The 15,621-nt window shown below is 39.8% G+C and overlaps 1 protein-coding gene across 1 annotated transcript in view; it reads left to right on the plus strand.

Annotated features, from left to right (window-relative positions):
• The window catches only part of LOC110582814 (probable maltase-glucoamylase 2), an 81,183-nt gene that overhangs the window by 16,914 nt on the left and 48,648 nt on the right, over positions 1–15,621 (plus strand). Inside the window, 10 exon segments of the mRNA XM_021692830.2 lie at positions 920–1,019; positions 1,835–1,947; positions 2,065–2,190; positions 4,777–4,908; positions 4,998–5,096; positions 7,534–7,647; positions 8,530–8,614; positions 10,853–10,970; positions 14,525–14,696; positions 15,209–15,325. Coding sequence (XP_021548505.2) covers positions 920–1,019; positions 1,835–1,947; positions 2,065–2,190; positions 4,777–4,908; positions 4,998–5,096; positions 7,534–7,647; positions 8,530–8,614; positions 10,853–10,970; positions 14,525–14,696; positions 15,209–15,325 — 1,176 coding nt within the window.

Genomic DNA, 15,621 nt, shown 5'->3' on the forward strand with positions numbered 1-15,621 from the left:
GTTATATAGTCACAGATTAGATAAATGTCTTATCTGTCTTCCTTCCCTCCTCCCTCCCACATCCCCCCCTTCTTTCTGTCTTCTGTCCCTCTCTTTCTCTCTCTCACTTTTTCACTTACAGTAATACACATTATCTCTTTTTATATCAGTGCTCATCACAGCCCTGTGACAGGTTCAGTATCTTTTTTTAAATTTTAAACTTATTTACTACCTAAGTATTATATATTAATTATAGAAAAATTAGAAAATACAGCTAGGCATAAAGAAGAAATACAAAATTTCTCATAATAACATTATCTTCTGCTAACATTTTGTCATATGTCTTTGCAGATATTTTCCAAATTTTAAAAAATAACTTGACTGGAATATAATTTATATACTATACAATTCATCTGTTTTAAGTGTACAATTCAGTGATTGCTTAGCACATTACTGAGTTGTGCAGCTATCATCATAATCCAGTTTTAGAAGATTTTCATCATCCCACTAGGATCCCTCATACTTTTATAGACATAATGCCCATTCCCACCCCAGTGCCCACTTTAGCCCTGGGCAATCACCATTCTACTTTCTGTCTGTATAGATTTGACTTTTCTGGATACTTCATATAAATAGAATCATGCAATATTTGGCTTCTTTTGTATCCATTTCTTTCACTTAGTATCACATTTATGAGGTTTATTCCTGTTGTAGCATGGATCAGTTTTTCATTTCTTATTATTACTAATAGTATTCCATTGTATGTATTTTGTTTATCCATTTATCAGTTGATATTACCATTTCAATACCTTTTTGATATAATACTAACCCATGTCAGGTGTTGACCAAGTACATGTTGTATGTGGCGTTTGACTTTATTCTAGGGTAAATAACATTTTCAACATGTACTACTATTATTTGTTATCATTTTTCTTGACAGGACATGATTAATCTGTATGGAGCTCATACATTCTTCCTGTGCCTTGAAGACACCAGCGGCTCCTCTTTTGGTGTTTTTCTGTTGAACAGTAATGCCATGGGTAGGAAGCATCTTTTTATCTCAACAGGAATATGTTTGGGGATGTGGCTTTTATAAAACCAACTTTCATGGCGAGATCATTATTCAACAGAATGTGTATTTAACCTACAATGCTTCTATATGGGAACCCAAAAAGTAGGGTAACCTGTTATAAATCTAGTTCATGCTGAAAGCTATTTCCATTGAAAACTTCTTTCGGGTTCTCTTTTGATGCAGTGTTTTCCATAATCTTCTGTAGATAATAAGATGCATTGACAGATAGGTCCCAAAGATACCTGTAGATTTCAACATGTAAACCAGACTGTCTGTCTGTAGGCAACAAGGCTGTGTTCTGTAAGCTGTTTCTCATAGCTCATTCCTTCCCTACTCCAGAATCTTCTCCCTCAAGCTTCTGGACTAACAGTGCCTTAATAAAGGCTTGTTTTTATTTTTATTTGTAAATTATAATTAAACTCATCTAATAAGGTTTTTAAAACTTTTCCATTACTTTAAATCATTCACAAATTCCAGACATTTGTATTGTTATATAGCCAGATTAAAATAGAATTGGTTCTTAATTGAATTAAAATTAAAAAAATAAGATTATAATAAGAAAAAAATAGAATTGGTTCGGCTTTCTCTTAAAAAAATCAATTCTTCATTAGTGTTTTACTCAATATTATAAACGTCAGCAATCTAAAGAAAAGAATTTTTTGTGTGGCTTTCATCTCTTGCAATATGAGACAGATTGTTTTGGATAGCTCAGGTATTCATATTCTAGAGAAAAGTATATTTGCAACCACAAAATTCTAATAACCCTCATTTTAATCCTTTCAGAGGTCACCCTGCAGCCTGCTCCTGCGATCACTTACCGCACGATTGGGGGCATCCTTGACTTTTATGTATTCCTGGGAAATACTCCAGAACAAGTGATTCAGGAATACCTGGAGGTATGGGCTTTGCTTGAACAGAGTTACAAATGGAAATGGAAAGTGTTTTCTGTACAGACATGGTGCTCAAAACAGTAGTTTTTAAATGCTTAAACATGTCTATATTTATTTTTTCAGCTCATTGGACGACCATTGCTGCCTCCCTACTGGAGTCTTGGGTTCCAGCTTAGTCGCAGGAACTATGGTGGCATCAATGGATTGAAGGAGGTTGTGAACCGAAATCTTGTAGCTGGGATCCCTTATGTAAGTCGGAACTTCTCTTAACCTGTGTAAGGCACCATTTCCTATCTTTTAGTTTTTGCATCTAATTCAATGTATTAGGAAGAAATACAGAGAGAGATAGGTGGATAGACACATACATACGTACATACATACGTAGACAAACAGGCACACCTAGTGTCAGAAATTTGCATGCTAAATTACCTGTGTCATCATGGAAACAGCAGTTTATGGAGTTGGATGGATATGGTTTTGAATTTTAGCTTTACTTCTTCCTAACTCTCTCAGTGTTGGGCTGGTTAATTAGCACCTCTGAGTCTTAGTTTCTCCCTTTATAAAACGAGAACGCAAGGCTTCCTTTGGTGGACTGGTAGTGAGGAATGCCTTACACTATGCACGGAAGGCAGGCAGCACATTGGATGAGCTCCATCAAAGTTAGCTGTTATTTTATGAAAGAAAGCAGCACCTGGGGTGATATGGTTAACAAGAGCTGATGACTGTAAAAATGACTCACAGTAAGTGAGTTTCTCATAGTGACCTTGAACACTCCTTCCAGATCTAGCAGACTCTGATTTTGAAAGTTCAGTGGTTGCCAAGTATTTATGATGTTCAATGTCCACTGGTATATAGATAATTATTAAGTGTAGACTACTTGATAAGTTCCTCCAGGAGATGTAGAATGCCTTTAATGAAGTTATCAAAACAGTTTATTTGGGGCTAGATCTTTGGAACTGTGTCGCAAGCATATATTTGGTTAGCATGTGAAAGAAGAATGTGCAGGTGGAAATGACTTTGGCCTGATCTCAGGACTTAACAATGCCCTCTCAGGGCAGCAAGGAGAGCAGGCAGGGAGATGAATTTTTCCTGTGAGAAAACATGCCTGCTGTGGTGTTTTGGTGTCTAGAGGAAATTGATCATGTGTTTCATTAAAATGCTCCCAAATCTGATACCTGCAAGCACTCAATTCCAGGAGGAATCAGGCCAAATCTTGCCGCGTGGTTATTATTTTATAAGGTGCTTTCACAACCATGGTTAAACGTCATTTATTGGTATTTTGTAAATGAGATAATGGAAACACACTGTATAGTTAGTAACTTAGTTCTAAGGTCACTAAAGCTAGCTAAATGGCAGGACCAGGATTCAAAAATGGTTCTTTTACTCCATGTGGTATTGGTTTCAATCTATGCTCGTACCTCTGACGTGAAGGGCTTTTCTGAGGTGCTGCTGATTCAGGAACAAATGAGCTTTCCTTCCACGGATTGGATCTTTCCCACCATGTGTGAGTGGAGGCACTGGGTATTGACTGACTGCCCAGTGTTAGAACAGATGTGCTGCGTTGGCACCAGGCCACCAGCCACATTTTCCTGCAGGCCTGGAAGCTAGAACTTTCTAAGACACATGAGGAACACATTCTTAGAAGACCTTCAGGTGTCCTTGAAGTTGTGGCAGTTTGGGAAAGAAGAGCAGCTGGATTCAAAGGGCCTATCACGAAAGCTGCAGTTGGCCCCACCCACCCCTGCGTATGACCTTGGGACATGTCATTCAAACCCTTCGCATTTCAGTCTTCTCACTAAGAATAACACCTGCTCCTCACAGATTGGTATGCAAACACTAAAATAAACTATGTATGAGACTTTGGTGAATTAAAGCTCTGCCCCTCTGTCATTTATCTTTGTGAGTTATTGTTCTAGAAGTTTTATAGAGCAAGAAGACTGTTTTCTCCTCTAATGATATAGTCTAGCTTAATGTTTAGGGTCCAAGTTAGCACATGGTTACAACATTACTAATATACTCACCCAAACAGACATTTGAAGAGCACCTGTTTTATGTCAAGCATCCAGGCTCTCAAGCTGCAGGGATGGGGACACCTGGGTGGCTCAGTCGGTTAAGCATCTGCCTTCGGCTCAGGTCATGATCCCAGAGTTCTGGGTCCGAGTCCCGCATCAGGCTCCTTGCTCAGTGCGGAGCCTGTTCTCCTGCTGCCTGCTGCTCTCCCTGCTTGTGTTCTCTCTCTCTCTGACAAATAAATAAATAAAATATTTTTTAAAAAAGTTTCAGGGATGAACAAGGCACAGTCCCTACCCTCAAGTTCCTCCCAAAGCCTCATGACATGCATCGGTCAGGACAAAGACATAAAACTACAACCTGAGAGAGCCTGCGTCTTTCAGAAGGGCCTTATTTATTTCTAGGAGGTAGCCAAGCCCTGGAAGTTCAAGGATCATTAAGAAATATGGCTTTAGGGGCACCTGGGTGGCTCAGTCAGTTAAGCATCTGCCTTTGGCTCAGGTCCTGATCTCAGGGTCCTGGGGTCAAGTCCCACATCCGGCTCCCTGCTCAGCGGGGAGCCTGCTTTTCCTTCTCGGTCTGCCTCTCCCCCCTGCTCGCGCTCTCTCTCTCTCTCTCAAATGAATAGAATCTTAAAAAGAAAGAAAGAAAAGAAGAAAGAAAAAGAAAGAAAGAAAGGAAGGAAGGAAGGAAGGAAGGAAGGAAGGAAGGAAGGAAGAAAGAAAAATATAGCTTCAGTTTTAGTGAGCAAGAACCAGGGCTATGATACTTTCCGTCAGCACGGTGATATTTCCTAGGTTCTAACTGGCTGGCACTATCTTTCAGGATGTCCAGTACTCTGACATAGACTACATGGATGGAAATAAGGATTTCACTATTGATCAACGAGCCTTCCCTGATCTCTCAAATTTTACCAACGACTTACGTAAGCAAGGACTGAAATATGTAATCATTATGGTATGTTCAAACAAGTCTGTTGCCTCGTTTTCCCTTTCAAGGTGCAAAAGAAATTGACAAAAATAATATTTGTTATATTTATTTATTAGAATCCTGGCATCTTAAATAACTCTGACTATCAGCCTTATATGAATGGAAGGAAAAAGAGAGTATGGATCTTGGGGGACAATGGCTTTGTCGTTGGGCAGGTAATTTTGCAAGGAAATCAATAAATTAGTCATTTGGGGAAGTTTATACTTTTATTAATGAAAGTGAGTAGAAGGCACGTTGTAGTATCATCACTGTTTTCATGCTTTAGAGGCTTCCTTTATTTTTATTTTTAAAACAGTAGATGTAATAGTAAAATGATTAAAATTCTGAAGGATTTTTAAAATTGAAATATATTTGACATATGACATTGTGTAAATTTCAGGTTTACAGCATGTTGATTTGATACACTTGTATATTGCAAATTGTGGCGAGAGCACTTCTACCATATCACATAATTATCATTTCTTTTTTTGTGGTGGGAAAAATTAATACCTAGTCTCTAAAAAAGCTAGCCCCTGACTTTCTGTACTATAGATATTTGAGAAGCAATGTATTATAAGAAGAAAATTCATTTATTCTTAAAGTCCTCCTGCCTCTCAATTTCTTTCTCTTTCCCAAGACAATACATTCGGCTACAATAATGTAGTAGGATGCTCACAGTCTAATGTGAAACCTGTCTCAGCTAATGTACTTTTATTTTACATGAGACTTAACAGAGCCCAGCCTTTATTCAGGCATTGGAGTAGGCTGATTAGAAGCCTATTTCCAGAGTACTTAACATCAAATCGTGGAGGCAACTTTCTATTCCAGTTACATATAGGGTCAGACCTAGCTGACTGGATTATGGGAGATTTACTAAAACTGATACTTAATCTGAGAGTTTATGTGGCTGCAAATTGTGTTGCTCCTAGGCGGTTTACTTTTCAAAACTGTCTTTTCAGGGTTATCAATGTCCCCTTAATCCCTCCTTAACTGCTCACTTAATTCCTATCATTGACTTTGTTTACAATACTTAATTCTATTTACTTTCTTTTTCATTGAGTCTAACCTTCTATGAAATAGTAGTTTCCTTCCTTCCCCAAACCAATGCTTTGATTTTATTGTTTTGTTTGAAGTGAATTTCTATAATATCAGACCGATATTCATATGTAAGTACAAAATCAGAGCCCGTGGTCACATAAACATGATTTTGATTATCTAAAAAGTAGATTATCCAGACCTGTGAGTCATTTCAGTAGTACTCATATTTGAGTGGTATACAATTGGTAATTTGCATATAATTACAAGAATTTAATTTGTTGCCTCCATTGACCAAGAAATAACACAAACATTTGATCTGAGATGTTGGCAGAGGTAGTAGTCTTGGAGGTGGCTGGAGGTTTATTATAAAGGTATTTGGGTGGTGCCTGGAGGCTCAGGTGTTTAAGCGTTCGACTTAGGTCATGATCTCAGGGTTGTGAGATTGAGCCCTATGTCGGACTCTGCACGGGGCCTGAAGCCTGCTTAAGATTCTCTCTCTCCCTCTGCCTCTGCCTCTCCTCCCACCCCCACTCATACTCTCTCTCTCTCTCTAAAATAAACAAACAAATTAATTAATAAAAATAAAGATATTTGGTTGGAATGAAGTTTGCTGGGCCTACTCTAGATAGAGTGTTGCTATAGGTGACTTCTTTACCACATTGCCTATTTCCTGAGTCCAAAATTACCTCTAGTTATTATTTGGTGCCCTATCACCTAACACAAGAGACCAGGAGTTCAACCCATTTAAACTGAGAATTTTCAGCTCCCATCTTGAGTTTTAAGAAGTCTCTGCATATTCACATTATATGTATTTTATAATATATAAATAAATATTAACATAAAATATATGTAATACATATAACACATAGTATATATTAACATATGTAAGATATATATTAATTATATTGCCTGAGCATAAGGTCCTAAATGACAACCTATGAGTTTGTTGGGAAAATAAACAAGAATGTAAGCACAAAAGCTTGTATCCTCTATCAATTCAGAGTCTTCAATAATTTGGCTGTAATTTCTATCTTTGCACTATTTCTGGAAAATGTTAAAAGCTACATCGGTAGGAATAGATTAGGAAGAGAAGAGAGGATAAGAAATACTGGACCTGAGTAAGAAGCACAAAATTCATCTCACCATTTAAAACAGATTGTTTCTCTACCAAACCAAACATATCATTTATAAACATCATTCTTCAAAGCAGGTTTAAATGACCTTTGATTAACACATTGAGTGAATCTAGTCATTCTCTCCTAAAATCTTACCCAATTAGATAGATGAGTGTTTTTAGACTGTTCTCCCAGCTGGTCTGATATCATGAAATTTTGTTATTGTGTTTTCATTGAAAGAAGACATCTGATGGCTTCTCATGTATTTATGGCTGTTTTTCCTTTCCTTTTCTCTTCTTTTGGTTCCTTGCATCTAGTTTACTATTTAGTTTGGGGGGAAGTTTTGATTCTGAAATGTTAAAATGTCTGGGGCTCCTGGTGGCAGAAGCGATAGTGGCAATGAGCGCGTCCGTGGTCCTCAGGCACACCCACTGCTCCCGCCTTCTTCTTTGTTCCCTAGGGATACCCTGGATGGACGGTCTTTCCTGATTATAGTAATCCGACTTGCACTCAGTGGTGGACAGAGCAGTTCAGTGAATTTCATAAAACTCTCGAGTTTGATGGAGTGTGGATTGTAAGTTGTTATGCCAGAATCAAACTTCTTTTGGAAATGGATAATCCAAGATTTGAGAATGAGCTTTGACCCTGATCTGTAATAAAATAGTTTTCTTGACATAGTGGTATTTAAAATCCTTTTACTTAATGCGGAGCTTATATGCAGGAAAATAGACCACCTCAAAACCCCAGATTTTAATTCTGGATCTGCCACCAACTGATTATTTCTTTTTTGAGAAAGTCCTTTAGTTTCCCATGGCCTCAGCTTCTACCTCCCTTAACTGTCTTTCAACTTAAAGATACTGTTTTATGAGAGGTTGTCGCACCGATCCATTAAAATTTAAAGTTAATCAGCGAATGATTTAATAAACCCCTTTCATTTTTTAGGTGGGGATAGCAGGTGGAGATATTTCTTTGAAATTTGGAAAATTATCTCTGTTAGCAAGATTAGGCATCACCTATTTTTAATCCATTTTAAGGAGACAGATTTGGTCTCTGTTATATCTTCTTCTCCCTCACTGAGTGGAATAAAAGACAGGGGAAAGTATAAAACAGAAATATTCCTCTGTCTTAGGTTCTTTCGAACAGCACTGAAACATTAACAGCAACAATAAAACTCACATTATTCATAAGGTAAGAATTAGCCTTTGGAATGGTATCGTTTAATTAGCTAATTGAAATCAATATATAAAAGGTAAAATGTGCCTGATACCATTTCTGGCTGGAGGGCACCTTAGACACAACGCAATCCGAAAGATGAAACAGAGGTCAAGAAAATTTAGGAAGATTCCTCAAGATCCCAAAGTCAATTAGTAAGAGGGGCTTCCAGCTGAGTAAACCTTGCCAGACGACTAACCCTACATCGGTAACACTTCCCTTTGTCCATCTTGTGTCTTTGAAGGAAATGGATGAAGTATCCAGCTTTCTCCAAGGTTCTGATCGCGGGTGTGAAGGGAACACCTTCAACTTTCCTCCTTTCACTCCCCGTAAGTTGTCTGGAGATACGCTTAGAGCAAGCTCAGCAGCACTCCGCGTGGCTGAGAACAGTCCCAGTTCCCAGTGCAAGGGGCCTGCGGGCACCCTGGCCACTCCCCTACCCGAGGCCTTGCTGCGCCCATGGCCTCTGGCCACCTTCTGGCCACCGGAACCCGAGGGCGAGTGTGTGGTGGACACACGCCTCCCTCAAGGGGCTCTGCATCCTCCCATCCTCTTCGTGGTCTCCAAACCCCTCAGACAAATGGTTCAGTTTTCAACTTTGTGAGAATACCAGAATACTTTAAGGTAGAAACTACCTTCCACTGAAGGAACTCTGTAATTTTGTGAACTTTTTTTTTTTTTTTAGCTCATCAGCCACAATTTAAAGCATCCGTGGTTCCTTTTAGATCCTTCTTATTTTTAAGTCTCATTCTTAGTCCGATTTTTCAGTCCTGATTTTGAAAGTATGTATGTGTGTGAAACCAGATTTTCCAGTCCTGATTTTGAAAGTATGCATGTGTGTGAAACAGTATCAAATAGATTATGCTGTGGATTAACACAATAGAAGTTTATTTTTTGCTCATATACTGCAGTGTGAGATGTGTGGCTCTCATCCAAGCAGTGGCTCAGGGATCTAGTTACTTCCATTGCTTGGTTCTCCCATCTCAGAATCCTTTGTTTCCAGCTTCCTGGGTGAAGGAGAGGGACGGTAGAGAAGTATTATTGGCAGGCCTAGAAGTGGGGCGTATACAATTTGCTCACATTTCTTTGCTCAGAATCCAATCACGTATTCTCAGTTCAACCTCCAGCGAAAGTGTGAAATATAATCTTAACTCTCCCAGGAAGAGAACACAGCCTTGGTGAGGATCTGGCTAGTCTCTGCCAGTTGATTCTGGTTTGTCCACTTCACTTGCACCCTGGACTATGGTTGACCTGTTTCTTTAGCTCCTTTTAGTCACTGAAGGAGTGGAGAACTTTTTTAGGAGGGATCTTGGCTTCAAACCATTTAACCTGTTGCAAAATCTGCTGTTTGCTTGTCTCCTTATTCCTCATTCTTCTCTGCTCAGTCTATGACCCCCCCCCCATTTTTTTTCCACTGCAAATCAGTTTATTATGTTTCTCTTTTAATCTCTTAATCTTCTTAGCGAGAACCAAGTTTTTGTTTTTTGTTTTTTCTATAGAAAACTGCAATCTCATCCCCTTCTGCCTGCTTCTGGCAAGCACCTCACTCCCCAGCTCCCAGCATTTTTGTCTGCCTACCTATGACTAGCCACTACCTCGTAGCTGCTCTGCTTCTCACCTTTTCAGGATTGGACAGTTCACATTAGCATGATGAAGAATTACATAAATTACCTTTGACCCTGGGACAATTTTAGCGTTTTTTTCTTATCATTAAAGTGGTTGTGAGTCTCATTCCACAAACCGAGCTGTGCCAAAAATATAAATTTCATGTTTTATCATTCAACTTAATTTCTGATTAAGTTGGGCTGGTGAGATTCTGTTGGGCTAGTGGGAAAAAGTCAATGTCAGCGTTTCCTGGTTCCATTACTTTCTGGAACTGTGCTTCATACTGAGGCCCTATGTCCATGGCAAGGCCTCATGAAGGAGAGCTGATATGGCGCCCCGTCCCATTATTGGTTCACAAGAAGAAAAGGGAAGAAGGAGATTCTAGGCTACAAAGCAGAAAATGTTGAGCATTTTCGGCATGAAAAGGGAAAATAACAGTCAGACAATGGTGATTATAGAAGGAGGATCTGAGTTCTTATTCATGAAACCACCCAAATGTCATATCTCATTTCTTAAAAAAAAAAAAAAAAAAAGCCTAACGGGTTGAATGCTTATAATGGAAGAATGAAAGTACATCTTTCCCACTGCCCCTCCTCTCTGTTCCTTACACACTCAATTCTTCTTGATCAAATATGTGTAGAGAAATGTGGTGCTTTATTTACATTTCATCTCAGGCCGACTTCCCGTTGCTCTCCGCTCATTTTCCAGTTGTCTCCACTCAGCACCATGTTTTATGAGCTCCGAGGGAATGCACCTTAATTTTAATGATCTATCTCAGAGAGGGGCTTGGTGTGGGTCCCAGGTAGGATGTAGCATTTAGGATAGAGTTTAAAACTGGAAAGGATTTTGTCAGGTGGAGACTGGGTGGGAAGGTGCGGTAACTGGGAAGGGAACAACTGGGTGGTTATTTTGTTAGAGCTGATTGATTGGGAAGTGCGTCACCAATGGCTATTCCCCCACAGGGATTCTGGACCGCTTGCTTTTTGCAAGAACCCTCTGCATGGATGTAGAATTTCAGTGGGGCCTTCACTATGATGTCCACAGCTTGTATGGCTACTCCATGGCAAAAGCAACACACTCGTAAGCATTGGCTTTCGCCCTAATTCCCTCCTGGGGGAGGTGGGAGGCGGAGGGTTTTCGTATCTTCCATAAGTATGTTTTTCAAATATATTTTGTGGTTCTAAGGATGTACAACTCAGATCTTAGAGGATACTTAAGAGCTCTTCTCATAGAGCCCTTTGGTGCCTGTATGAGATTAGTTTTGATTGGCTTGTGACTAAGGGACTTCATTAAATACTGGTAGGCAGTAATGTGCGAGGTATTTAGAGCCTTGAGTTGGAAGCCAGCCCTTGCTTAGGTCCTGTTACCGAACCACACTAGGGTTGCCTGATTTGGCAAATAAAAATATAGGACCCAGTTAAACTTGTAGTGGACACACTTATACTAAAAATGATCCATTGTTTAAATGAAATTCAAGTTTGCCCGAGTATCCCTTGTCTACCTGGCAGGCTACCCACACCACACCCTCCTGGCTTCTCTCCCTGCTGCCCTCCCCAGGCTCCCTCTCAGTTCTCCTGTCTGCAAACATATGCTTATCTTTAAAGCCTCTTTTCAGATGTTTCTAGAAACCTTCCTGTCAGTTCTAGGAAAAGATTATTTCCCTTTTTTGTGTTACCTTTGTTTGTATTACAATATGCTCAATATGCAAAAATCTTGTATTACAACGTCTAGATAATCCCCCCCTTTTTTTCTTGCTGGACTGCAAGTTTTTTGAGGGAAAAGTCACCCCTGTAACTTTAGCCTGAGGAATAGTGTATGTACCTGTGTTGCGCAGCTGCCTGGCCTGAGGAAGAGACATCAGGAAGGGCCTGCAGGGGGCCTGGTGAATCAGAGGCAGCAACTGCCCCTGTTTTGTTCTCCAGCACAGTTTTGCCCTCCTGACTTAGTATTATGTGGGATTGCCCAGGTGAGAGAGAGAGTCCTTCTCCAATAAATGCAAAAGTTTTGATCTCCATAAAAGAAGCTTCGAGAAGAAGGACACACATTTCTGATTTTGTTATCCTCTCTTTTATGACCTCTGTCTCTCTCACTCTTCCTTTCCTGGGAAATAAGCTAGAAGAATAAAGCTCAGTTATCTCACCTTTGAAATGAGAGGCTTGGATTAATGTTTCCCAAAGTTCCTTCTTGTTCTGATCTATTTCGACTCTAAGATGCTTCTATCTAAGAACAGAAGGTGGGAGGGAGAGTGGCTACATGCCGGGGGTGAGAAAGGATGGGCAGGAAGAGGGAAAGAGAGTTGCAAATTTCTTCATTGCTATGTCACCATGTAATAAAAGTGCTGTAAGACCGTGAGGGGGTGGTTAATATATTCTAATAGCTATGATTAATAGTTAAAAGATAACTATAATGGAGAAGGTAAGTGCCCTTCTAAGTTCTCTGGATCAGGCAGAATGACCTAAGTCCCCCGAGAACAGTGGAGATAAGTGGAACTTTTTTTTTTTTTTTTTTTTTTAAAAAGATTTTATTTATTTATTTGACAGAGAGAATGAGAGAGAGAGCACATGAGAGGGGGGAGGGTCAGAGGGAGAAGCAGACTCCCTGCTGAGCAGGGAGCCCGATGCGGGACTCGATCCCGGGACTCCAGGATCATGACCTGAGCCGAAGGCAGTCGCTTAACCGACTGAGCCACCCAGGCGCCCCGATAAGTGGAACTTGGCCTTTGGATAGGAGGCAGAGTGGTGAAAAAACAAATATGTTTTTTGTTCAGTGGGATCTGAGCATCAGCAGCATTTAAGCCATAGATCTGATGAGTATTTGGCTCAGCCTTCCTGGAAGTATCATTTGGGGGCAGTGGTTACTGGTCTACCCCAAGAAGGAACTGCTCCCTCTAAGCTGAAAGTAGAAAGACAAGATCCCTTCAGAGATTGGGACAGATGATAAGCCTGCCAGACCTGAGGGACAGAAAAGAGAGACTTGAGGACCTCTGGATAAGATTCTTCCTCTGCTCTGGAAAACAGACTTATCTAATCTGTGGTACCATAAAGGTCTGCCTCTAGATAAACCTTTAACCTCAGATAACTTCATCCCTGTTTGGGTTTCACTCTGTACAACCTGAATGTGTTTCTTTCATGGTGGATGATTACAGAGTGCCATAAACCCTCTAGCCAGTGCTAACAAAGGCAAAGCACCTGCTTGTCAAGATCAAAGTAGACATGAGGGTAGGAGGTGAAGAGTGAGTGTTCTTCTCTATGCTACCTTTCTTTTTTGGTCATTAAATCGTCAAAATGGAGGACTTCACTCTTTTAAACCCATCTTCTATTTCAGAATTTTCTCCCTTTTGCCATTATAAATCATTTTGCATTTATAGACTCACCATAAGGTAGTACTCAGGAATATGAAGTTGGGGAGCATTGGTGGCTGGGACAGTGTCTGTGAGGAACTGCCCAGGGCCTGGTGATACACTTGTCTCAGACCAGGTACTGAAAGGGAAGATAGAAGGACTCGCAGCGATTGTGGGTCAGGTATCACCATACCATAGTTGTGATTTTGTTTAATTTCAGATCACTAAAGGAAGGTATGAACTGCTTAGCATGGAAGGAGAAGGGAGGGAGAGGCATTTCAGGAAAGTGCCTATGCAAAAGAGTATTCAGAATAAAAGCTAGAAAAATAACTTGCATCTCACATCTCTTACATCTCATGTTGTTACCCCACCTCTTGTTCCCCTCCATCCTGAAGTAATTATCTTTCTGAATTCCATGTTTTCAATCCCTTTGCTTTCTCTTTTACAGAGTCTTATTTGATATATGATATTTTGTATGTAGTACAATGAAAATAATATTTTATATTTTAATTGCATTTAACTTCATAAAGAGTATCATATGTCATCTTTTGAGGCTTATTCATTAAAATTAATGTTATTTTGCATAGATTAGGATTTCCTAACATTGAGAATTGCTAATATAAGTTCTGAAGCTTTAGAGGAACCCAGCTGCCTAGAACCCAGCTGGTGTACAAACTGTTCTTACAGGGCCAGCAGAGGCTAAGAGTTCCAACCTGAGCTGGTGTTGTGCTAAACAGGATTGATTATAAAGGGGCAGGAAGACATGGAAACAAGGGACATTGGAAAAGCTTTATCTAGAGGGAGAAGATGGGGTCAAGAACTCAAGACATGGCTCCAATGTATCGTTGACCAAAAGGGCCGGAACACAACCAATCCAACAAGAGAAAGAGCATAATCAAGAGGACAGGGGCGTAGAGACATTTCTTGGGGGACTGGACTGTAGATGTTTGGACTGTCTTATATGAAGTCTGAAACCTTATTCAGAAGTGGGAAAGAAGCTCTTAAAATGCTAAACTGGGTGATGGGCATTAAGAACTTGATGTAATGAGCACTGGGTGTTTTATGCAACTGATGAATAACTAAACTCTACATCTGAACCTAATGATACACTATATGTTAATTAATTGAATTTAAATAAAATAATAAAAAATGCTAAACTAGTTTGCTCACCTAGTTTATGAAGCCCTGATGTTTTTTTCTGTTTGGTTGGAATGCCCATTGCTCCCCTTGGGTACAGGTGAGTTCTAGACGTTCACAGCTCACTTCACATTCAATCGATTGTATTCCTTTTCAGGGCCATGGAGAATATCTTCCCCAATAAAAGTAGCTTCATCTTATCCCGCTCTACTTTTGCTGGATCTGGCAAATATGCTGCACATTGGTTGGGGGAGAATTCGGCCACATGGGATGACCTCCGATGGTCCATCCCTAGTATCCTTGAGTTCAACCTATTTGGTATCCCCATGGTGAGTTTTACTCTCAACCAAGGAACTTAACCTTTTGTCCTTTGGCATTATTTCCTTTGCTAGTCTTTGAGGTGTTAAAAACCAAGGGGCATTTATGTCTCCCTGTGGTATGTATTAGAAAATCCATTTTTATATGTGGCATGAACTGTCTTTTGAAGATAGAATGGTAAAATTTTATCATTGGGTAGTCATCCATGGAATCTTTGAAGTTAGCACAGAGACACCATAAGTAAAATATGTTAGCATCACAGAAAATTCCATTAACAAAGCATCAGTGAATAGCAAAGTATGAAATTGGGAATTGAACATTGAAATGAGTTCTTGTCAGCTGATTCATCGTGTACATTTGCTAATTTCTTACATTTGGCTGGGGGCTGACTCTGAAAGCCTGGGACCTCTGTAAGCATGGAATGGTGGAAGTAAGATTTTTTCCCCCTTACTACATAGGTATACAGTCAATGCTTTCCCAACTATCACTGACCACTGTGTTTGTATATGTGCTAATTCTCCAGGTAGGTGCCAACATCTGTGGTTACACAAAAAATGTCACAGAGGAGCTCTGCACAAGATGGATGCAGCTTGGAGCATTTTATCCACTATCAAGGAATCACAATGGGCCTGGGTTCAGGGTAAGGTCCCCAAGAAAAGCAATGGAAACTTCTTGGATTCTCTAATCTACTTGTTCTCAAAAAGGATTGAAAAAAAAAATCCTACAAGTTGGCCATTAGTGCAGAAGGAGAATAGATAAATTTTGGGCCATAGACCCAAAGAGCAGAGTATTGGGATAAGGGTGCATGGCAAGTATGTACATATTGAATGATTTTATTGTATTTTATATTGATTTATATTGATTTTCTTAATTCACCAATGAAGGTGAGAAGGGTTGTTAGACTTTCTGTGGTGCTGCTATCACTTACTTCTGTTA

The sequence above is a fragment of the Neomonachus schauinslandi genome, chromosome 12, assembly GCF_002201575.2.
Source record: "Neomonachus schauinslandi chromosome 12, ASM220157v2, whole genome shotgun sequence".
Lineage (NCBI taxonomy): Eukaryota > Metazoa > Chordata > Mammalia > Carnivora > Phocidae > Neomonachus > Neomonachus schauinslandi.